At 40.9% G+C, this 24963-nt stretch overlaps 2 protein-coding genes across 7 annotated transcripts in view; both read right to left on the reverse strand.

The window, feature by feature from the left end:
• Window positions 1-10741, reverse strand: part of LOC308306307 (sorting nexin-14-like) — a 450899-nt gene extending 440158 nt beyond the window's left edge. For all 5 annotated transcript variants that reach the window (XR_013963149.1, XM_080751223.1, XM_080751222.1 and 2 more), the window contains exons 1-16: window positions 10411-10741; window positions 9477-9643; window positions 8870-8990; window positions 8637-8710; window positions 7480-7558; window positions 7303-7346; window positions 7115-7202; window positions 6934-7018; window positions 6683-6839; window positions 6090-6165; window positions 5747-5791; window positions 5335-5415; window positions 5080-5194; window positions 3919-4074; window positions 3636-3760; window positions 2199-2257 (exon numbers count right to left, since the gene is read on the reverse strand). Coding sequence is in view for 4 of the 5 variants with exons in the window: in XM_080751223.1 (XP_080607349.1) it covers window positions 2199-2257; window positions 3636-3760; window positions 3919-4074; window positions 5080-5194; window positions 5335-5415; window positions 5747-5791; window positions 6090-6165; window positions 6683-6839; window positions 6934-7018; window positions 7115-7202; window positions 7303-7346; window positions 7480-7558; window positions 8637-8710; window positions 8870-8990; window positions 9477-9637 (1466 nt within the window). In the remaining variant the exon portion in view is untranslated. The remainder of the gene's footprint in view (window positions 1-2198; window positions 2258-3635; window positions 3761-3918; window positions 4075-5079; window positions 5195-5334; window positions 5416-5746; window positions 5792-6089; window positions 6166-6682; window positions 6840-6933; window positions 7019-7114; window positions 7203-7302; window positions 7347-7479; window positions 7559-8636; window positions 8711-8869; window positions 8991-9476; window positions 9644-10410) is intronic.
• A 446-nt stretch (window positions 10742-11187) lies between these two features.
• Window positions 11188-20600, reverse strand: LOC308306309 (heterogeneous nuclear ribonucleoprotein Q-like). Of its 2 annotated transcripts, none has more exons than XM_080751226.1 (12): window positions 20469-20600; window positions 18556-18715; window positions 17497-17615; window positions 16354-16461; window positions 16117-16230; window positions 15475-15651; window positions 15038-15173; window positions 14213-14418; window positions 13917-14066; window positions 13710-13831; window positions 13289-13614; window positions 11188-12609 (listed from the first exon to the last, which is right to left on the reverse strand). In XM_080751226.1, the coding sequence occupies exons 2-12, from the start codon at window positions 18701-18703 to the stop codon at window positions 12581-12583; spliced, it is 1635 nt and encodes a 544-aa protein (XP_080607352.1). In that variant the 5' UTR covers window positions 18704-18715; window positions 20469-20600; the 3' UTR covers window positions 11188-12580. The 2 variants fall into 2 exon arrangements, with proteins under 2 accessions (XP_080607352.1, XP_080607353.1); XM_080751227.1 differs by lacking the exon at window positions 20469-20600 and adding an exon at window positions 19253-19290.
• Window positions 20601-24963: the final 4363 nt, after the last annotated feature.

Here is a 24963-nt window from a genome sequence, read left to right on the forward strand (position 1 = left end):
ACCGTGGATCATATCAGGGCAGGCAGTGGGGTGGTGGTGGGCGGCAAAATGACGCCAGGGCCGGACAAAATATGGGAGAGGTGGACAGACAGTCACAGACAAAGCACAACAGTCCACAGCAACGATAGGTGGGGTTAAGGAGAAGGACAGATGGAGCAGAATGGAAAGGGGAGTCAAACAGAGACAACAATCATGGAGGTTTTGCCAGAAAGGTTGATGATTGGACTGTTCATGTATGGGGCGCAGATGAAAGAGCCATTCTCTGCTGTCTCTTCTTCCTCATCTGAGAGCCACGGTTCATGCTGCCATGACCAACTGCCTTGATAACAACAATGTTCCTTGAAGTATATGAAGAATCATAACTAAAAGCCAATCACCACCACCCAAACTAACGCACTATTTCTTTTCCTTATTCTACAAAAAAAGAAAATGCATTTCAATAAAATGTGAATCTACAGTTTTGATGTAAAATGTAAGTCTGCTGGTGAGCATTTGATTCAGAAAGCTAATCTGGTGAATTAAACCAGGAGTCTTGAGTAGAACTTAACAATGCATATTACACAATACAATTACACTGTATAATTATTACATCACACTCTGATGATGGCAAATGGGCCAAAACAATGTCTTAATGTTTGTATCCTGAAATTTTGATTCAGAAAACAGTAACATGACACCTAACTTACAAGTTAGCGAAGAGAAGTTTCCCTCAGGACAGCCATTCTTAACTACTCCCAATAATAACAAAATAGTACACGTGTACCATCCAAATTATTATCAATATCCATGCGCAAATATTTGACCTCAAAGAGCAGCAATGAGTTCTTTGTTAAAAAGGCAGTAAAGCTTCTTCTGCAGACCACATTCAGGCAACAACATTGTTTGTTTTGTATCTTGCGTGCAGCAGTACTGCCTGGCCAGTCACTGTTTGGGCCACAGGTTCGATTTGCTGGGTGGGGGGTGGGGGGGGATGGGCAGTCCATGATTTGATATCCCCCGGTGGGAATATGTTTTAATCCCTGATTCTGTTCGGACTGAATTAAATATATGCATTTCTTTTGGGGAAATGTAGTCTGTTTCATAACATTACAATTTAACAATGTAATAAAACATTTACGATAACCGCATTAACCCTGATGTAACTATTTGGGGGATTTAAAAAAAGTGTCACAATTTTGTCATAATTGTGACACATTTTGTCCAAATTTATTTACGCTATTTGTCATACGAAGAAGTATAGAGCTTAAGTAAAAAAAAAAAGAAAATGACCCCCTCTGTTTTTATGTGTATTTAATTCTTTACAAATCGAACCCTGACCGCACTGATGACATGTACTCACCGAATGTCATCCATACTGAGGCTATTTCTGGAATAACATGCACAGGGAGTTAGTGGCTGGGCTCCATGGCCACTTCAGACACCCCATGATTACAACCCGCACAGACACCACAGCCCATGATACAACACAGCAGATGGTTGACGCACAATTCACTTTCAGCTCAAGAAAAGCTTTCAAAACATCATCCTGTGTTGTATTTTGCATTTCCGAATTCCAAAGTCTCTTCTTTACATAAAGAAAAGGAAAGAACCAACTTTCAATCATCACTTCCATTTTCACGTATTTAAACTGTTTAACCTGAGGCTCTCATGATTGGAAGAAACTGGTATCCCAACCTGACAATGCATTTTCTGTTTACTTAAGTGTTGGAGAGATGTGGAGACACCTGATACTGAACAAACACATTTTAGGGTACTGATTATTTTGGGAATACATAGTATTCCCAAAATACACTTCCAGTACGTGTATTTTAACAAAATAAAATCACTTACATAGGCACATCACGTCTCATTATGACAGCTTATGGGGTTACAGATCACCTATTTTTAAAATGTTATGTATAAAACAGGGCTTAATGGAAAATCACAAAGCTTATCCGTACCTTGTTGTAAGTTAATTAAACAAACACACTGGAGAATATTACACATTGTGGGATGTTTCTTTTCAACATGGTCAGACACACACTGTACACACATGCACGCGCACGCGCACACACACGCACGCACGCACGCACGCACGCACGCACGCACGCACGCACGCACGCACGCACGCACGCACGCACGCACGCACGCACGCACACACACACACACACACACACACACACACACACACACACACACACACACACAATGGCACCCACCTGCTCATCCTGGAGTTCCTGGCAGGAGACTCAGCCCCCCGCAGAAGTTGGCGGAAGTACTGCAGAAGGACATGGAAAGAGAACATCATCCATATTAACAACATACTGCACCTGCCAACACTCCTGCTTCTCACAGGAGCCTCCCTGTATCTAACACTTTCTTCCGCTATGCTCCCGATAGGTACTCCTGTTTATCTCCCAGTTTTATATGCAATGCATGTGCAAACAACACTGCCTGATACGATTCTTTTTGTTGTTGTTGTTGTAGTACGTATTTATGTATTTTATTGTGAGCTATGAATTTAAGACAAATTAAACGTTGTTTTGCTTTAACATCCATGCATTTATTCCATTCATCTTTGGCGAAGGTTTATATATGGGACTATGGCCTCTTTTTCAAAGCCTAATGATGGCAGGTATGTACAAACAACAGTAAGGGTTCCCCTAAAACACCTACTGTTCAAAGCAGTCACTGCCTCCCTCCCTCCATATGTGAATACTGGCCAGTAGTCAGTGATAATAAAACGACACTTAGTATTTAATGGTCTCATCAGTATGTGCAATTGGTCTAAAGAACACCATCTCATCTCATAATTGTATCAACAGGAAACAATAGAGAAAGCAGAAAGGGTTTTTTAGTAGAGACCGTGTGGGCAGCTGGGTTTGAGGCTTAGGTCAACCTTATTTAGAACACACCAAAGCTAAGCCGCATCAGCAGCACCACTGATAAATACACCACAGAAACAATGCAATCCAGAATATCACTACTTTCCAGACACACACTATTCATGCAAGGCGGTGGCCTGCAGTGGACAATGGCTGTTCACTGGGCTGCCCAGCTGTATTCAATGAGGGAACTTGTGAGGGGTGAAATTCAGGTTGGCAGCTTGGCATGATGCCAGGGCAAGGCCATTGACCAGTAGTGTGTGACCGGTATTGATGACATGGTTGGAAGCAGTTGGTGGCGGAGAGATCAGAGGAGAATTGTGCAAGAGAGCCTGAAATCCAAATCACCCCTTTAATGCCTGTTTACCAAATATAGTCTAGTAGTCTTACGGTATAGAAGTGGCACAATGAAAATAAAGTGATCGTGGTGTCCCTATTTTGGGCATACCAAGGCCAAAACTTTCAAAGGTTTTCCAAAAATATCTAGACTTTTCAAAGGATTTCACAAGATTTTTCGAATACAGTTGAGATCCACAAGCTCATATATAACACATCACATCATGGTGCGCTGTGAGCTGTTGTGATATTGGTTTGTTTAAAGAAATATTGAAAGTATAAAATGGGGCACATGTGGTTTAACACATTTGGTAAAACCAACTAATTAAACAAAATGTAAAGGGATTTTCTCCTGAGTTCAGTGTCAATGACAGATGCCTTCAATGGGGGAAAACATGTGAAGCAAATGAGTTCTCATTAAGCATAAATGCTGACCTCATCACTGTGGCAGAACATGGGGGTGAAAACATTCTCCAGGAGAGACAGAACGTGCTCATAGGCCTCAAATAAACACCTCATGGTTTGGAGTTTCACCACTTCTTCATATGGGCCCTCAGCAACTGCAGAGAAGCATACATTTTGAGTTGGAAACACCTTCATTGCTTTACATACATTTTTGTTCTAGGAATTTAACAATGACGGCAGCTCTTCATAGAAGTAAAGCAGATCAAGCAGACCTATGTTTATGTCTGAGGGAAGGGTAATTTTTTCAACATACTGTTGCGTATTTCTTCCACAATGAAGGGGTCAAACCGGATCTTGTCGATGCTCTCGTCCAAACAATAGGTCTCGTAGATCTTTTTCACCTCCTCGTGAAGCAGCAGCTTCTCAGAGTCCGTTAGCTCAGGACACAGTATCTTATCGTTGAATTCCTCTGAGAAGGACAGGAGGTCAGGACAGTCAGACTATACCCAAGCTCATTGTTCTCAGAACGGCAAAACTTAAAATCAGTGGGGTCTATGACCAATAAAGGGCAAGGATGAGAAAGAAATGTGGCAAAACTCTTCCCAATGCATGTGTTGAGAGCTTATATGCTGGAACAAAATTAGCTAAGTTGTCCTTTAACCACATGAACATTAGAAACCCTATTATGGGCATGCTATAATTGGTGAACATTCAGCAAAATTTCAACAAACATAGCAGATACAAGTTGACATCGTATAGCAACATTACGCATTGTGAGCATTGATCAGTTATTTTCTGTGAAGAGATTTGGTGTAGAAGGGAAAAAAGGGGGATCTAGTACAGAGCCCTGGGGAGACTTTTCTCACAGCAGGGGGACCCCCATCCCTGTCAGTGGCATGTTTACATTTAAACCACCTCTAATGCAAGATTAAAATTCATCCCTTACTGATATTTAAATCCAAGTGTAAAGTAGTGGTGCAACAGGATTAACATTAATCCAGGTTTACATTGAAAATTAAAGGATGGTTTAAAACTAAACCTGACTAATGAAAACTAGGTTTAAAGTTTGGTGCAACTGGATTAATAGATAAACCTTTAATTAAACCAGATTAAGGCTTAATCTTCTTGGTACGTTAAGTACACCGAACAAATTCCAAGCCAAGGGAGGACACAGACATGTAGGCAATCAGAGTGGGAGAAAGTAGCTTTAACCTCTCGAACAACATACTTAGTTGACCAGGGTCTCCTAGAGCTCTATATTGTTACATTTAACAGTAACAGTATAGAGCTCCTTTCCCCCCATAGCTTTTTACAAGCTGAAAACGCGGCACGATTCAAGATTGTCTATTTTGGCCAAATGTTCGCCAAATGTGTTATGAAAGTAACCTTAAATAGCTCCTCCTCTGCTGTTTGTCAAGAAATCAAAAGAGAACAAATCATTGTGCGTTTTAGGGAAATGGAGGATTTCTTGTACCGACAGTGAGGCAGAACTGGAGCACATGGACAGCCCCCTCCTGCTTCAGGAAGTTCATGAAGCGGAACAGCAGATCTTGCTGCTCTCTGATCTCCCTCAGCTCCAACTTCAGCACCTGAGAGCGGGGTGAATAGTTGAAGAGAAAGACATCTGGGTCTGTTCAACCAAATCTTTCCTAAATCCATTCAGGTGTGCGATGGGGAGGGCTAATCGGTCAGTTCAACCCCGGTGCACTGAAGGAGGCACTCTACTCACAGAGGGTTTGTTGTAGCGAGCGTCAGCGTACTTCTGCAGGAAAGGTACCCAGGTCGAAGTTGGCTCTGTAGCTTCCTCAGACTGAAAACACAAACAAATGAGGTGGAACTTGGTAGTTTTCATCACGCCCATTTTAAATCTGGCAACAGAAATGTTATAAATTACAGTAACATAATTATCGTTGCTGTCGGGCAGAAACTTTTTTCAGAAATTGATACCCTGCCTCTTCATGTTGTGCAAAAGCAGCAGAAATAGCCGATCAGTACAAGCATTGTGAGCTTGTAGATCTGCTATTTTCAAAATATTTTGAAAGTGAAAGTGGTTAGGTCTCCTAAAACACCCCCCATCCAGAAATCACATTTGCATTTGATTTCTGAAATTAAATGTAAATGAGAAGTCAACAACAACTTACAGGTGAGCGGTCGATGAATAGGAGAATCAAATGATTTGCTGTATCCTGAAATTGCATAACGCCAAACAATCAACTTTACAAAGATCATATTAAATCATGTACAATCATGCTCTGGAGGAGGTGCAGTCCTAGCTGAAACAAATCCACAGTCACTAGTGATTGTATTTGGGTTCTTTCTAAAATGGTGCAAACTGCCAAAAGGCTGTTTTTTCTTCTTTTTTTTAATTATTATTTTATTGTCTGAGAGAAGCGATATCAACCAAGAACCTCAGTTGATATCAGTTTGAGACTACACCCAAACTGCATCCGAAAGTAAGTCTTTAATAAGTATGTCTACACTCACAGGATCAGCCAAGTAATCCATTGCGGGAAGGAAGACAGAACCAGCCAAGACTTCTCTTATCAGCAGAGTGAGAGATCTAAGAATAGCAGATGGATAAAGCAGAAAATGGAGGATGCAAAGGGAAAGAGGAAAGAAGAACTCTCATCTGTTCTTCCAGTGTTCACAGTATCATAATTTGAGACAGCATGTATGTGTGTTGATGTTGTGTAATATGTGCAGGGTTTAATTTAAGGTGGTTGATGGGGGAGATCCATGCCTTTGATCTCTGTCACTGGTGGGGGTAATAATGTTTTATCCTTGCTGCTGGTCAGACTGAATTAAATACATGCATTTCCTTTTGAGAAATATAGACGGTCTGGTGTGATATGTTTGATATTGATGACATCAAAGCGAAGAAAAAGCGAAAATAGATGATCTACAACAGCTTGTAGATCGGCTACTTTTGCTATTTGTTATACGATGAAGGATGATGGGCATAAAGAAAATGTCCCCTCAGTTGTTGTTTTTTTTTACAAATTGAACCCTGGTAATGAGAATCATTTTGACAGAAACGTGTGGGCAATGGGTGTCGCAGTGTCATTGTCCCACAATACCTGCAGTCTGAAGCCTTGGGTGGCAGAATGTACGGGAATAGCAACTCTGTCAGCTTCCTGAGGTAGAGAAGCTCATCTCTGCGACTGCGGAGAGCAACATGGAGATCAGGACCATATTCCTCCAGAGCAGCTTGCTGAAGATACTCTGCATTTTTTACTGCAGAGAGAAAGACAGAAGGAAATTCACTATTTTTGCTCGCTCTTATTCTCTCTCTCTCTCTCTCTATATTGAAGATGTGCATTTGTTCTACCTTTTTGCCTTGCTTTGCTGATTATTTCAATGTGTTTCATGGAAGCTTTAAGCAGCTTTTGTGTGATGAGAGAGGCCACATCAACCTGAAAGTAGAATAATGTTCTCCATTAAGAAGCCTCGATGTTTTTGGTCAGTCAGCAACGTAAATCTGACCTATAGATCCATGGAGTGTTTGTTACCTTTTGGGTACGACGGACCAACACAGCCGCAACGAAACGCAAAGTGACTCTCAACTCATCGACGAATGCCTCATCATCTGTCATGTCCCTGCAAATAAACACTGCCTAAATGTGTTGTTTCTAACAAATATGGGAAATGTACAACAACAACAATAATAATAATAATAATAATTAAGGACCATACTTACCTATACCAAGGATATACAAAGTTTTCCAGAACCAACTCCAGAATCTTGACAAGAAAATAGCAGAAATAGCCGTTAAAACATTATATTAGCATAATAGAAAAATATTATTATGTACACAATGAATATTTATATAGAACAGAAATAAAAAAAGAATAATGATTTGATGTGAACTACTACCTCTGAAAGAGAGGCATCCACCTTTGAGGGAACTTTCAGATCAAGCCATGGCTGATAATTCTCCAGCAATAAAGTTGGTCTGTTAAAGCAAAATATATATTTAAATGATTTCGTTTTTTAATGCTTCAGTGTTTAGAATTTACTAAAATCACATTCATACTGTCACCAACAGAAAAGACTAGTTGCTCCAATATGCTTTCTGAACACTAGAGGGGAGTGTAACATCAAGGGCTGTCTTGTGGCTCAACTCTGGTACACTCACTCAGGTGTTTGAGCATTAAAGTAATCAATACTGAATTCTGCCACTTTTTACTGTCCCTCAGGCTCAGACCCAGAATGTCCACAGAATTTGTGAGGATTTTAGTTTTTATGCTCCATCGTCCTGGAATCAGCTCCAGAAAGACTATTAAACTGGAGTACTTAATCCCTTTGGATGTTTTTAAGGTATTACTACACAAACTGAGGTCTTCAGCTGTGTTTTATTTAGCTTATATCAATGTGAAATTTGTGTTTTTGTTTTGTGCTTTATTCAATGTTATGTTAGAATTGTTATGATTTCTTGGCCAGGGCTGCCTTGTAAAAGAGATTACCATCGCAGTTCAATCCAGTAGAAACTGCATTAAAAAAGAAAATAAGGAGTTTTTGATTGAACCCCAACAAATCATACCAGGTGAGAATCACAGGCAAGCGTTAGCCCTGTTAGCATATAAATGGTCCAGGTGTGTTACCTGTTTATTACTAGGCTATATACTACTTTTCAACCACAGCTACTGAGACAAGACAAGACAAGACAAGACAAGACAAGACAAGACAAGACAAGACAAGACAAGACAAGACAACTGATTTGGGAATGAGGGAATATATAATACGCCATGAGAAAAAATACATCAAATACCCACAAAGAATGTAAAGATAATTATTCTTTCTTTATGTCGAAAGGAAAATATTTGTCTCATCAGCAGCAGTAACTGCAAAGCAATGCCAAAGAAAGGGAACTTGGAAACCACAAATCATTTGACAAGACTTTCCAACAGTGAACTGAGAAAAATAAAGAAGGAACCAAAAAATCTAGAACACACCACTGACTCTACCTTCCTCCAAGGTAGCTACTAGCTACCCTCACAGCATGTAACACAGACAGGAGACAGGTGACTTACCTGTGCCTTTTGCATTTGATTTTTCCACAAACAGCACAACTGTGACCCAGTGGAAACAGCTCCTGCTGGTATGACTGACAAAAGAGAGAGAGCAGTTTTACGGGATGCTATAAGATCAAAGTCATCCTTAGTTACCATCACTATTACACCATTCATTGTAATGACATTATATTACTGGTAGGTTATAGCTACTCATTCACAAATACCTCCTCCATCACTGATCTTTGACTCACCTTAATCTTTGGCTTGATGGACACTAAAAAGTTGGGTAGCAATGACTCAGGTCCCAAATTGCAGTAGAAAGTCACAACGCCGGCCAGAAACGACCAAAATACCATAATAATGTGTATATATCTGTGAACACAGATATATTCTTTTTAGGTGTCTAAAAAGAAACTATAGCAATTAACATGATTGGCTATCATTAAGATGCTATAGGTCAGGACAGTGGTTCCCAAACCGTTTAGCTCGTGACCCAAAAGAAAGATTAGACGTTTGCCCAGGACCCAAATTAGTGAAAACAGCAGAACTACAAGGGCACAACGCATCGCTTTTCACAGAGTGGTGGGCTTGTAGATCTGCTATTTTCACTACTTCTTAATTATTATTATTATAGGCTATCTTTTATTTATGGAATTAATTAGATGTGTTTGCTTGTTATATATATATAGGAAAATAAAACGGGATTTTTACTTGAGTCTTGGCCCATAAAAATTGGTAAGTGGGGGGCTCAGTCTCGTGACCCACTGTTTGGGAACCAGTGCTACATGTCTTAAAGATATTAAATATCGAGTATTGTGTATGGGACAGACACGTGTGCAGTCTGTCCACATAGCCTACCTGTTTAACAGGACAGTGGACAGCAGCAGAACCAGTAGCAGAAAGCAGAACAGCGGGTATTGGCGGCCCAGCTCTCTGAGCAGGTCCAGCTTCAGCCTGTGTCTCATTTTCTGCAGGTAAACTCGGATGGATCCCATCGCTGCGTCTCTGTGCGCATTCATCCATTACTGCCGTGGACAATGAAAAGAGTGAAACGTCCCACCGCATCCATCGATAAAGGCGTACGTAGAGCTTATAGCTTCTGGTCCATAAGGTTAGAAGAAGGAGTTCTCCTTAACGCTATGTGACCGATGAGTCCTTGCGCTCACAGCCGCGGTAGCCCAGGCTGCTCAGCCTCTTGTCTGTAGTAAAAATATAAAATACACTTTCGCTACTCACCAAAACAAAGACCGTTCTAGGATGTTGAAATCCTACTTTCCTTAGTGGGAACACTCGGAGCCCCCCCACCTCACGTCTAAAATGCACTTTTTGGCCAGAAAAGATAAAAGATAAAAATATTTCACCAGATGTTTTAGCTACTCCACACCGCCCTCTACAGATCTTGTCAATTGAAAATTCCATTGGCCAGATTTTGCCTTCCGGTGAAATATTTTCTTTTCTGGCTAAAACGTGTATTTTAGACGTGAGGTGGGGAGCTCCGAGTGTTCCCACTAAGGAAAGCAGACTTTCAACTCCCTAAAACAGTCTTTGTTTTGGTAAGTAGCGACATTTTATTTTTTCATTTTTACTACATACGAGAGGATGCGCAGCCTTTCATGTGGCGCAAGGGCTCGTCGGTGACATAGGAGAACTCCTTCTAACGCTATGGACCAGAGCTAGTACAGTAGCTGTCTGCGACATAATAGCCAACGACAGCCAGCTGCCGTCTTGACATTTCTCGAGGTAATATTTACAGCACATTCATTTAAATTCATCCATCTTCTCCGGCACTTACCATGACTGGTGGTCACATTCGCCGTTATGTTTGGTCATCATGACTACTGTTTATGTAGCCTAGCAAGCAGTGACAACATATCTAATTAATCACGCAGCCTCATTGGTTGTAGCAAACAAGCCGGACTGACGATGGATAGTACAGCTGCTGTCGACTCATACCCGGATTAGTGGAAATTATCCAACAATCTTAGTCTTTATGGTGATTCGACTATTGTGTACGATGCCGATGGCCTGAGTCTGTGGTGCCCCAGAACGTCGCGTCTGCGAATCTGGAGCAATGCGTGCCTATTCCTTGTTTTCGGCGTTAGAGACGCATGATGTCACTCTAACACGCAGCAATGTGATGCTCTGACTCAAACCCAGACGGTAACAGGAATCCCTTTACCCACAGCATAGGGATTCTTCCTCGACGTGACCCAAAACAAATGTGTGTAGCTGTAACAGCAGGTGTTTTAGTCTTATAATAGGCCTTGCCTACTGACTGAGGGGGAGTTAGAATTGAGTCTCCTAAAATTGAGAAAATAAATTTGTCCTAGGTCTAAAGGGTTTATATTTCTTTTTTCAATCAAAATACATATCTTTTTAGTAGTCTAGCCTATGTTGTGTATACATTTGAATTAATCAATTTCTTCAAAACCAGACCTAGTAAAATAGAAGTCGCTTCTCAGGAAGATGTCATCCAAACAGTAAGACACAGATAGAAATCAAAAACTTTATTACAAAAATAAGTTACACTCACCTCCATTTTACAGTATAAAACAATTTATTTGCAGGAATGCAAAAAATGTTGTTGGCCACCAACAATATTTTAAAACTGCTAACATCTTTTTTTCAAAAGGTGGTTGTAATGATTTTATTGAAGAGGGAGTTAACTGTATACAAAACCGGGGGATTGAATAGCACAGTTTCCTTTTGCTATACATGGAAATACAAATCATTCTCTGCAGTATCCCTTCTACCACAAAATGACTGATCCCTCACCAAATCTTAACAGTTATATTAGGCACACATGCGCTGGCTGGGCAATATGGCAATTCAGTAATCAATCAAAATACACTTGATAGAAGTACTAAAGTTGTTGTCCAAAGAATTGGTAAGGGATCATTCAAGATTACGCATGATCGGGACAGTTACTGGATTATGATGGGTGTTTTACATAATTCTACTGACATCTTTCAAAAAAAATGCTCTATTGGTATTAATATAAAACACAAATCCACTGGAATTAAGTGGCAAAAAGGGACACTGCAGGGCTTTTTTTAATCAAAGGCAGTTGGATGCCTCTGTGATGTTGAAGCCTTTACAAAAGTAACATTTTTCCGAAAAACTATACAACCAGTAACTACATAATCTGAAGAAGCAAGGCGGCTAATTCAGTTCAAAATAGGATAAAAGCAGGGCTTGTTCAGGCTCATCATATGAGATTGTTTTGCATGCCCAGTTTGACTGTTTGCAGTGTCAGAGCCGCAGCTAAAATGACTATATTACATTAAGTACATCGTTTTTTTGCGCTGCTGCTCTTGTGCATATTTTGTATGAAAACAAGCCCTGCTTTCATCAATATAGTTTCCCTATTTACAGTACAGGCCGGGTAGTTTAGTCCTCTGTACTGAGGTAGTCAACCAACCCTTTAAAGACAAGTTCTGAAAAGAACCACTTTCCTGGAATGCCTGACTTATCCATGCCAGGTGGGTACACCCTAAAAACCTGCAAATGTTCTCTTTCAAACATCCAAATCAAACGATTAAGATTAACATGGATATTCCGACAATAAAAATTGCGATTAGCACAAAAATATACAATAGCATCAAGCTCATTTGAGCCACTTCAAACCTAAGAAACTTAAAAAGTGCAAATTCTTCAATAATTATTTAAAAATGGCATGTTCGGGGTACAGGGCGGGGGTAGATTGTTGGGGCAATATGTAGCACAGTGTGCAGGGGCTAGGTACAGAGGCTTGGGGCAAGGAACGGTGGCAAGTATTCAGAATCCTCCGGTCATCTTTTTAAGGTGGCAGTTAATAAAAAAAAAAAAGGGGGGGGGGAGGGGGGAGATGCTTCTGTAAGGCTGGAATATCATTGGACCTTTTCGTCGAGTTTTTTCTTGTCAACATCCATTGCAGCTTACGGTGTAACCCCACACAGCAAGTCAGTCTTCACTGTGACAGGTCAGGACCGCCCTCGGCCACGTTTCCCTGCTGGACCAATCAGAAGACAGATAAAATTAGAACGGAATTCTAAAAATCAGACACTAGCCTGTCATTCTCTCATCAGTCAGAATGTATTCCACGATTGACAGTTTAATCAAATTCCAGCGTATTTACAACAAAACCAATATTTAAACTGCAGGAGTCTAGCTCAGCAGGTTCTTTGTAATGTTTACTGTACCGACAAGACTTGTCTGCTGGCATATGGAGCAAGCCAACTTGAGTACAAGCTCTGAAAGATGACACCTGTCAGGGATTAGTCATGAAGCCAATAGGCAGGTGTACCTTTTCATATTTAAAGCTCGGAGTGTATACATAATTAATAAGCCAACATAGCTCTGAGGTTTTTGATTAATGCAAACCGAATTACACCTCAACACTAAAACACTCATGTGGAAGATTACCTTCAACTTTTAAAGCAATGCTTCCAATGCTAGCCATCCTGTGTACACATGGTATGTCGTTTTCTTCCTGGTGGCAACCTAGTTTTTATCTCTGTAATTCACTTTAACCTGCTTTTATCTCCTTTTACACAAAATTAGTAATGACAAATTGTGACAATGCATCATGAACTGGCCTACATTATAACTGAACTCCAGTGTAAAGACATTAGACAACAATGTCTTGTCACATTCATTCTAAAATATGTTTTTCAATTCACCATGTATACCTCTGCTTGTTCCCGGGCCTCCTCGCTGGGAAAAGCCCACTCGGCCCCTGGGGGTGGCAGCACCGCGGCCCCTATTTTGGGTAGCACCTCCGCGGACTGCTCCCCTGGCTCCTCGTCCTCTCCCAGCAGTCTGGAAGTCCTCATAACCATAATAAGGGTCATCGTAGCCGCCCCGGTAGTTATGGTAATCGTATCCATAGTAATCGTAATAGTCTTCATAGCCATAATAATCAGGAGGGTACGAGTAGCCTCCTCGGCCGCCCCGTCCTCGGCCTCTAGCAGGCGGAGGCATGTGTGGGGGACCGTAGTAATAGTAATCATCATACCTGGGAGAGACAAAATATGTACTGATCAACATGATGCCATTTAGAATTGAAGCCTTGTTGTAGATCTCATTTAGCTTAGTTACATATTTGCTTACATTTGCGTTTTAGCAGCTTGCCTCTGGGCTTTGCGCTCTTTCCTCTTCTGGTCAGGTGGCTTGGCAAAAACTATTTCAATGTGCTCTCCCTCCAGGTCTTTGCCGTTCAGATCGGCTAGAGCCTGTAAAAGATTAATATAAATTAGACATTCAGACGGACAGTAATGTAATATCACTCTGTCAGTCAATCATTCCTTTTCTCTGTACCTTAACAGCACCGTCCCTTTCCTCAAAGTGAATGAAGGCATAGTCTTTCAATTTCTTCACCCGCTCCAACTTGCCAAACTGACTGAAGGCCTTTTCAAGTATCTCCTCTGTAACTGTACTTGCTAGGTTCCTCACAAACAGCACCTTAACCTGAGAAAGGAAATTCAGTGTTAGAGGTTAGCTGTAAGAGGGGTTTCCAGGTCAAAATACTTGATAAATTAGATTATTCTTAAAATGTTTTTCCATTTAAGTGTTATGTGATTTGACAACCACCATGATTTGACGTCCAGTCTCACCTTGGCCATGACTTCTGGATCAGGGTCTTCTATGGGGTCGGCCCACTCCACCGTGACCACATTTCCCCACACCTTCACCTTGCCGCTCATCAGCCGGCGACGGGCCTGAGCTGCAGTCTTGTGGTCCTCGTACTCCAGGAAGCAAAAGCCCCTGTTCTTCTTCTTGTCGTCTGGCTGGTGGTACAATATGACATCATTTAGACCCTCTGCAGAAACGGGAACAGGGAAGGCAAAAGAAAAAGCAACAGTTAAGGAGGATTCATTCTGGATGAATGGCAAGCATACAACAGTAGCCTTCTTTTACATGAACTAGGCAGTCAGCCTTTCAAGTCAGAAATTCTTTAGGAGTTTTAGTGATTTTCAAGACAGTCTTGAAAAGAGATGGCGTATTTAAAAGCAGAGACTTGCTATCAAGTTAATTTTACAATTCAGGGAGAACGAAAAAACAAACCAAAAAAACGGATGAACACCAGACATATTTTTAATTGCCAGGCACCAAAAACATGAAGTTTTACTACCGTTTTCAGACTATAGTGTGTCCAGTCAGATCTTAGCGGTAAGCTATCATTGTAACCAGGGTTACTCCAGGATAGTTATGTCATCATCATCATTTGGACAGTTAATATTATAGTTAGTCTACTCCTTCCAGCACTGCCTCTTAAATATAACTGACAAGCCAGAATTGTAACCGTTTAAGTGCATTCAATTCACATAAGGACCTAAGTGAAGAATAATTTTTAAATTGCATTACAACACCTTCAATTTAAACATTTAGTCCATGAAGAAAAGGAAAAAGTAAACCCCAAGAAGTCGATGGTGCCTTACCTGTGACTTTTGCAAATTCTTCCACAATCTGATCTTTTGTTTTACTCTTCGGGATGGAGCCAACAAACAGTCTATTATTGGCCACAGAGATGCACACGCCGATGTGTTTGCCCGGTCGAATTTCATTGTTGTTGCACTGTGGGAGGATGAGGACAACGAGACAGTGAGGGCCAGGAACAGAGGGAATGTCACTTTTCTAAAAGAAAGCCATGTTCCATTTTCCATCTAACTTACTGGTTAGCCACATACATTAGTACATTTCAGATATGTTCAGAAGAGGGCAAACTTGTAGGTGACAGGATAGGCTGATTTCCGTTTCCCACTATCCCATCTAAAAAGGAAAACTAATCTACCTCAGAATTGGACAATTATGGTCTCTAAATATTTTGTAACACCATGCTATTCCAGCCCAGGTTTCTTGGAGGCTATATACATACCAGCTTGACAGCCTCCTGCGCCGCTTCTTTAGTGCAGAAGGTGACAAAGGCGTAGCCTCTGTTCAGGCCACTTAGAGGGTCCATCATCAGGCGTAGGTCCCAGATGGGGCCTGCTTTCTCAAACAGTGGAACTAGTTCATCTTCAAAAAGGTCTCTAGGGATTTTGCCAACGAATATCTGCCAGATTGAGAAGAAATCACCATAAAAAACTAATTCAAAAGTTTAAGTTTAAAGAAACAGGAAAAGTCATTATGCTAATCCATTCAGATCTTGCCAGTGAACTATTAGTGTTGGTTGTATTTACTACAGTACTTTTTTCCCATTTGGACATCATAGCAGAACAAAAACAAGTTACGGTAATCAAATATAGTTTTACCTTTAGTTAAGTTGCAAATTAATCCAGTGTTATAAGCAGCTTGTTTACTTGAGCTAGATGTGTCCATATACCAAAACACATGCTCCTTGACCACCTAATTAACTGAACCATGAAACATGTTTCTGCTCTCCCAAAGACACTAAAGGGAAAACGCACTCAACGTCTGATTTATCAGGGGTTTTACATCCGCATAATAGGACACAAGTCGATGAAGTTCTAACTTTAACATATCACAGGACTGGACATACAGGTGAGATCACTCGTACCTCTGTCCCGATGGTGGGCTGTGCCCCTGAGTGGGCAGACTCCGGTGGGGGACCTCCATACTTCCTCTGACCTGTTGTCACATCAAGTGTGTAACCAGTCCTCTCCAGCAGGGCCTGAATAGAGAACGTGAAATTAAATAAAAAAATAGATAACCTTTTTTTTAATCCACACAACAATCACAACAACTGAAACACAATCACATTTCTGTCGTATATAACTGTGGCATCAAACCGTACTTTGATTTTGGCCTCATCTGGTCCTTTATTGGAGTCTGACACTTTGGTCCCTTGTTTCTCACGCTGTCTGTATGTCTTCATAACTCCACAAAGAAAGGCACTTTTGTTCTGCAGAAAGAGATTTCAGATCAGTGGAGCAATATTTACATAATAGATTAGTAATGAATTCTTAGTTATGCATTAAGAGCTCCAGAGCTCCTTATTATACAAGACAGTAATAAGGGATTTGACCGATTAGGGTCACATCCCGGCGGTAGAACAGAAAGCACAGCTCGCTATAATAATGCTGAAGTCCCGCATCTACAACTGCAATTCTTTGTTATATAAACCCCCCCAATGTTTTTGGAGTTTGATTTGTCTGAACAATGAATCTGAATGGAGACCATTTAAATCCTATGAGCAGAACACTCTCCAAAAATGTATTATACTGTATATGGAAGTAGTATCGCTGATATCATAGCACACAGTTGACGTTTGATCCACGTTTTGTCATAGTCATGGGTAACAGTAAATTCATAAAGCCTGATTTATATGCGATGGTGCATATCAAGATAAACCAATTACATCGCGTGAAATAACATCACAGACATCGGACATAGACGGATTTAAAAACTATACGCTGCATATGTTGCACTGCACTGTTTTTCCATCTAGTTAGTCAAAGTTGTCTCACATCCAACAAGTTGCCAGCAGCAGCAACTTGAGGAAAGTTCAACTCTTGTAAGCGTGCAGCCGCACACATGACAAGATGTACACTTGCATAAAATGCAATGTTTCCTTTCCTGTTTGGAAAACATTAGCCACTTACTTTGAACATTTCAAAATGTCTACATTGAAAAAGAGACATATAAAAGAATAGAACATTAAAAAGTAAATGAGGGGGGGGGAGAAAGAAAAACGTTTTGATTGTTTGCTTGTTTAAAAAAAAAATTTGAGCACTGATCGAAAATCAAATCAGAACTCAATTGTCACATTCCTATTAGTAATCTATACTCAAGCTATTATGTACAACCACTACCATCTAAATCATATACCCATATCATAAACAGACATGGTGTCAATATTGTTATTACAAAAACTTAAGTGAACAGAATGCAATATTTTGTCATTGAGTCACTATATAAACCCCCAAGTTGCACATACCTGAACATGTGAGAGGTCGCTGTCCTTGAACTGCAAAAGGACGTGCAGAGCACCTTCCTCGTTGAACTCCTTCAGAGCCTCAATTGCTCGGTCATCTAAGTCACTGTGTGACACCAAACCTGGAGGTGGGAAGGGGGCGAGAACACAGAAAAATAGAAACAAACATAAGGAGAGCAAAAATGCAGATAAGTGACATTGCATTGTGTAATTTAAGTGCAGCAGTGCATGTACAAGTGCAGGAATGGGAAACATTATCAGTTAGCTCATTCTGTCACGTGTATAAAAGCTTGTTAGGAATGAGGAGCCAGATAACTCTCCTCAAATATGAATGTTTTCAGTAGTCGGGCTGCATTATATTCTTCAACCAACACTTTTTTTGCAGAACTAATCACAACAGATGTGATGGTGTAACTTGATATGCCTGTGCTCCTCTGTACTGTGGCTGGGAGCTTCTAATGAGCCTGTCCGCATTCTGCTCTATGGAGGGGCCCGTCACCTGTCCCAGGCAGGCACACACCAGACAGCTGCTGCCATTGTTTCTGGTTCGGTCCCATCTGGCTGAAAAGACCAGGCGAGTACTTTTCTACATATAAGCATCTAAACAAGTCCCAATTTGACCCCTAATTTAGCCACAGTAACCCGCCCGTGTTAATATTTATAGATATCTATCAAGATCGATGGGAAAGTACTAGTAGGCCTAAGCGAAAATGGAGTTGAAATTCCACCTGCCCTTAGAGCGTACGGTTGAGATTGAGCTGATGCTACAAGCAACATGCCTATTTCTATAAGAGGATGCAAAGGTGTAATAGCAGGACAGCTCATAGTACAGTTTGTGAGGGGAAGAAAACATTTTCAAACCAATTGCATATTATATATGATGCCGTTTTTTCTCTTTTTTGTTGCACTGCAGTACCCATTTTGGTAGGAAACCACAAAAAGTTGCTTGATGATCCCAATTCCCACATTCATAAAGGTGATAAAAAAAAATGACAGCACATGCAATACTTTGAAATAAAGATTTGTGTATATGAATATGCTAGGATATTCATTGTGCCTTACCTGCTATGTAAATTTCATCTAGTTTTTCAGCAACTTTCTGTGGTAAACCAGCTTCTAATAAAGTCTGGAAGTGCTCAGAATGGGTAACTGCAGCAGAGGTGTCCATTGGTTCTTCTGGACCATTTCCATTAATATGTTCAGTGGCCATGTCTCCAGAAATCTGTGTAAATGCAATGAGCCAAATTAATCCTGTGTCAAGGGCAAGACTTGGGATGCGTTCAGGAGAGTTCAGTCTCAGACTTGTCAAGCAATAAAGTTGTGTGCTCGGTGCAAAAGATGCTTTGACAGTTTGTAATCGCGAATAGTCAAATTCATATCAAACATATGCAAATCTATCTGTATTCTTAAGTCGGCTGTAATGCACAGGGGGTGCTAACATGTGCAGAAGACAAGAGACTCCATGTGGTACATTGCAATCAGGTGACTTCAGTTCTCTTCAGATTGCAGCTCAGTTTGGTTAAGGAAATGTCAACACACGCATAACGAATACACACGTTTTGCATTCAATTCTCGATTCAACTGTCAAAATTGAAACTACACTTGCACATGTGGCATTTCCTCCCGCTCTTGCGTTTTTGGCTAATAAGTTCGCACAAACCAAGTCAAGATCACTAGTACTTTAACGCTGCTTTTCTCAACCCTTTCCGCTGGGGTAGCATGGGGCCTGGTCTGCACTCCAAATTACATGTTAGCTTACCTTCTCATTGCTGACTTCAGCACTGGCTAGATAGCCGATACACGTGTTCCTTCAACGACTGAGCCCCAGTTTCCGGTGGCTGACCAGTTATCAAGCATGTATGCCGAACGATTATCTACTGACACACAGCTGCAAAATACTAACCTACTAAATCTTCAATAGCTACAACTAGGCTTTACGCCAATGAACAGCAGACCGGATAACGTGTAGTCTAGTATTCATTCAGACCACGATGCATAAAATGGGCCGTTCAGAAAAGCATGGATCCATTCATATAAAGCTGACAGCGCGTTAGCCAGAACAAAACGTGGAAGGCTACATTACATACAGTGTGTTGGCCTAACTGTGCTACTGTTAGCTAACGCTACATAACATGCAAACGAACCCTTTGAACTAACTTAACGTTACTGTTTGCTAATCAATCTAATTTTCCAAGACAGCAGCACGTGTTTAATATTATGGGCAAAAGAAAATATTGGAATGCCGTTTAAAAAAAAATGTAAAGTCGAATGTAACACCCACACCACATATCACACTAGATTTGAAAGATTTGCGAGAATTAAACGAATATAATGGTAATGCAGGTTAAGGAGTGACTGCTAGCTCGCTGGCTAGTTTTCATAGCTAACGTTGCACCAAACAAACCAATGCCATCCAGAAGGACAATAACAAACCTGACCTGTTTGCCTTTTCCATCAACGTGTTTGCATTTTTACGGGACTAGTCACACGTCAAACTAAAAACGTCTGGAAAAGGACGGGAAAATCCTCGCTAAGCTAACAGGGCTAACAGGTTAGCACACATACAATGACAATGAGCGTGTCAATTTCTCGATCTGTCAAAACAGGCTAGCTCGCGTTAGCATGCTAATTCGATTGGGGTTTTTTCCCCCCTCCTCAGCCGAGGGCCATTGTTGTTATAACGTCGTTTTGTCGACAATGGGACTTCGATATCGCTCCTAAACTTTAATTTCAATGAAAGGCAGGGCTTTTGAATGCTGCATGTCCAGCTCGCAAGACGGGGTGGTTTTGTCAACGTGCCGCCACATAGGAAGAGTCCATTTTCAAAAAGCCGGTGTGTGTGGACGAACCACCAGTTCCACCACATTGTTTGAAACAAGCACCGCACGGTCTGCTCTTTTCCCCCACACACAACACTTTTTACCAAGCAATTAAGCGACAACCACGTGAACCAATTAATTAGCATTCCGTCATACCTGCCGATGGATCACCAACTCGTATGGTGTTGATAATTTCGGAAGATAAATGAGATAATTAATGAGAGAAAAGTGGTAAAAACTCCCGGCACTGGTCCGGCTCCAGTCATTCACTCTTGAGGATGTAAAATGGCTGCCACGTTCACGCCGCGAGTTTTGTCTCGTCGATGGGGTTTCTTGGACGGCCGCGCACGGGCTCGCCTTGTGTGCGTTCCCTACAGCAGTGGTTCCCAAACAGTGGGTCGGGCACCCTATGGTCGTCGGGACCCATTTGTGTTTCGCGGACCAATTTTTTTTATGGGTCACGGGCACGGCGGATCGAGTAAAAAAAAAAGAAAAATAAATCTTTTCGTAGTATTTTGGGTTCTAGCAGTGTTTCCCAAACACTGGCAGTGGGTCGGGATCCATTTGTGGGTTGCGGACACATTGGGTCCCTTTATTATTTCTTTCCTACATTTTTTAATGATTCAAACATTAACAAAAATAAATAGGCCTAAATAAAAATAAAAATCTACGAAATTCTATAAATTAGAAAATAAATGTTTAAGAAGTTGTGAAAATAGCCGATCTACAAGCTCACAATCAGGGACGGATTAACCCCCGCGAGGGCCCCTGCATGGCCGAAAATATTTTAGGCCCCCCCCCCCCCCCCCCCCCCCACCCCCACAACCTTCCACCATAAACCCCCCTCCCTCCCGACGTGCACTCCCCAGCTCGGATTTTAAGCCATGATGATGATCATCTGTGGGCCAAGAAAGCACCTGTAGACAACCGAGGAGGGGCCCACACATTTCATTTTTAATTAACGTATACGGTACATTTAATTTGAGTTAATTCTCAATGACCACGCGGCACAGTTCCCTCAAGGTCCCCTGAGAGCCAAAGGCCCCTGGCAATGGGCCCCACTGGGCCCAATTGGTTAATCTAGCCCTGAGCTCGAGTTGTACTTCGTCGGTAGAAGCCGTCGCTCGCCTGAAGCTTGCCAGCTTCAGCTTGTAGATCTGTTCTTTATTTGTCGAGAGATCGAATTATGAATTAAACTATGTACAGTCAGTGGACAAGTCATACTGCACACACAGCAGTCAGACAGACAGAGAGACTCTGAGACTTTCATCAGAAATTTTTAAGAATATGGAATTGTTTTGTTTGTAAGCAGTGATTTGTATATTACTATGTTTAACATTATTGTGCATGGCCCAGGTCATAGACCTACAGGATCATAACGACGATAATAATAATTATAATAATTATTATTATATGAATACATAAGTGAGCTTATGAAATATATTTTTTAAGACATATATATTATATTATATTATTTGACATGTAGGCTACAAATGTTTGGTAATATAATGTGAAAAAGAATTTCAAATTTTGAAACACTTTAAGTTAGACCCAGGCTACTATAGTCAATTAAGCATACAGAATAGTCTATATCCAATTATTTGAGAAATATGTCAAAACTAGAATCAGTGCTCTTCCGAGCTCAGGTCTCCACCAGTAGGTTATTGTGGCCTCAGGGTGGTGCTATAATAGGCCAATGTGAAAAGGGCCTTCTTCAGGCTTTTATGGCAATCGGACACTGCATTCATGATTTGAGACATTTTGTTCAAAACTGACCGATCCTGCAAACTTTGAAAGCCAAACTTATGCAAAATTCAAAAAAATGCAGGGCAAATGTTTTTCCTTGGCCTCTAGGGAGTAGGCAAGTTATTTTGACAGATCAGTGGAGTTATAGGTAGAAGGAGAACCAGCCTGTAATAGCACCATCATGAGGCTGATTTGAGGCATTTTGTTCAAAACTGAACAATCCTGCAAACTTTGGAAGCCAATATTAGCCATTCAGGATGGAATGGAAAATCAGACAGATCCATGTTGATTACATGGCTATAGAGATACTGTCTAGTGTGTACCGATTTGCGTGATTTCTGGACAAAGTCTGTAGGAGTAGGTACTGTCAAAAAATTTGTTTTGCAAAAATTGGCCTCATGGTGGCGCTAGAACAGGCCCATGTGAAAAATGTGGGACAGAGGTTCTGAATTGGCATCCAGGGAGTGTGTGTGCACAGTTTGGCAGGACCGGGCCAACAGTGCCGGAGATTAGCGGGTAACATACGGACAGAAATGCACAGACGGACGGACGGACGGACGGTGAAAAACAGTCTCGGCCATGCCTTTCGGCCTGGCGGAGACAATTAGTTTGCATTTCTAATCAGTAACAAAATTGAGATTGAGAGTGAGACAGAGTATATTGTAAATAGTTTAAGTAGTGTTCCCACCATAGGTTCCCACCCATTTTTACAATGGCATACATTAAATAGCATAATAATGTTTGCAGGGAACTTGATGTATCCTCTTTTCGCCACACTGTGTCACCCTTCTCCTAGATTTGAGACTATTCTGCTGTAGCCTAGTAATAAAATAACTTCCCCCAGTCCCAGTGAAGTGCAGGAAGAATTTCTGTGTATTTAGAAATACATCTACATACACAGGCCCTACTGTATTTATACACATACAGGCAGTATCACATCAATCATCTAATATGACATAATATAATTGCAACCGTAGGTCACAGATTAGTATGTGAACGGTCACAGCTTGTCTGTAAGTATGCATCTCTGTCTAGAACGCCTGACACTGTGGGTTAGTCGCTCTGACATCCTGCTCTGACGTCATTGTGATGTCAGGGGAACCACTCTTAACAGAATGGGTTTTCCGCTCTGGCTTCACTGTGATGTCACACTAACAGAATCCCTTTTATGCCATATATGGAGTTCCCTGATGTCATCACTATTAAGCCCATATCTAACAGGACTTCATATGGGAATGCCCATATATGGAGGCCACATGCCACACTAACAGAATCCATATATGGCCAAAACAGATGGCCAAGACAGCCCATATCTGTGTGGCTGGTTCTACAGACAGGGATCTCCATGTATGGGCATAAAAAGGTATGATGTCAGATGTCATAGACATCATAGGACTGTCACATAACAAATAACTGAGTAAGCTTGTTTGGGCTCTGACAGCTTATCTCAATACAGTGTATGGATCTCCATGTATGGGTACCAGGGGTCTCCATATATGGGTAACTGGTCCGATATACATCACCGGCCAGATGGCCAAGAATTTGCACGACCTCGGTCACATGTCGCCCTGAGGCATCTAACTAGTATATATACATATACTATATGTATATAGGCCTATTATATGTCATATTACGACTGATGCATAGTGATACATGCATTGCTTTCTGAATTATCTTAATGACCTCACCTAAAATATATAATTACTGTGTCACAGTCGCTCTAGGACTAAGACATGGTGTTGGTCTTTACAACATATCTGATCTCAGCCTGCAACTTGAGGCTTCCTGAGGCAACAGCCACCATCATTCCACTGCTTTGGAACCTAACAACTTTATGAACATGCATTTGCAAATCCATGTGAAATAGCTAATAGTTAAAACTGTGGTATAATTCATATTTGTGTCACTTGTAACAAATGTTCACATCCTATATGGCTGTCTTACTGATTTGTATATATTTGAAGATGTAGATATTTGGAAAAACACATCTGTAAATCATAAACAAAGGCATAGGCTACAGACTAATTAATTAAACCATTACAACCTAGAATGATACTAGAATGTCATTTTAGATTTTAGAGTTGGCTATTCAAAAATAGCAGTTGCATAGCAAAACATAGCTGCACTGAGAGATTGTAGATCTGCTATTTTTGAAAATGATTTTATATTTTTAAAAAGAAAATCTTAACTCATATTTTGCTTCTGGGGGGGTCCAATTTTGGTGGTGGGTCGACAGCCAAATACAGTACATATCATTTTGGGGGTCCTTGACATGGAAAAAGTTTGAGCAACACTGATATCCAGCAACACAAGTTTTTCATAAAACCGAATCGGCCTCAGACATACTTGCAAATACTTTCACTGTTAATAATGTATGTAGTCCTCCACAAAGTCACTTGTAACAAAATTATGCGATTACACACAGACATTAGTGTTACACAGTGTAACACCTTTCATTCGCCTTGGCTTGAGGCACGAAAGAATCGTCCAATTACGTTGTCATTGCTGTCAGATGGAAACCTTGTATGATCAAAATAGTTTATTAGTTTAAACATTTTTTATCTATTTATTGTGAAAATAGCAGATGAAATTAGTCATGTTGTGAGCTTGTAGATCTGCCATTTTAACTACTTTTGTGCGACACCCTTTCATGATGCAGTAGGAGCAGGGCATTCATTTCAGAAAATGTATATATTTACATTTTCTTAAATTAATACTTTTATTCTGAGGTTTCTGCTCGAGCGCAACAACATATTTAGAGCTCAGTTTAACACAGTGATTGTGTTTCATTGTCTATGGTGCATCAGGACAAGTTCATGGCACAAGTGGCTGTTGGTTGCTTATGAGATGCTACTGTTAACTCAAGACAGTCATCTTAACCACTTGAAATCTAGTATCCCTATTC

The sequence above is a fragment of the Nannobrachium achirus genome, assembly GCF_963921795.1.
Source record: "Nannobrachium achirus genome assembly, chromosome: 20".
Taxonomy (NCBI): Eukaryota; Metazoa; Chordata; class Actinopteri; order Myctophiformes; family Myctophidae; genus Nannobrachium; species Nannobrachium achirus.

What these genes read in the sequence shown, in the direction of transcription:
- LOC308306309 (XM_080751226.1), bottom strand. Translation starts at nt 18,703, where the DNA reads ATGGCCACTGAACATATTAATGGAAATGGTCCAGAAGAACCAATGGAC. An exon ending in CGCAGGAGGCTGTCAAGCTG is followed by an intron (nt 15,174 to 15,474) that starts GTATGTATATAG and finishes ATCCTCCCACAG; the next exon opens with TGCAACAACAATGAAATTCG. An exon ending in AGAATTTGCAAAAGTCACAG is followed by an intron (nt 14,419 to 15,037) that starts GTAAGGCACCAT and finishes CCGTTTCTGCAG; the next exon opens with AGGGTCTAAATGATGTCATA.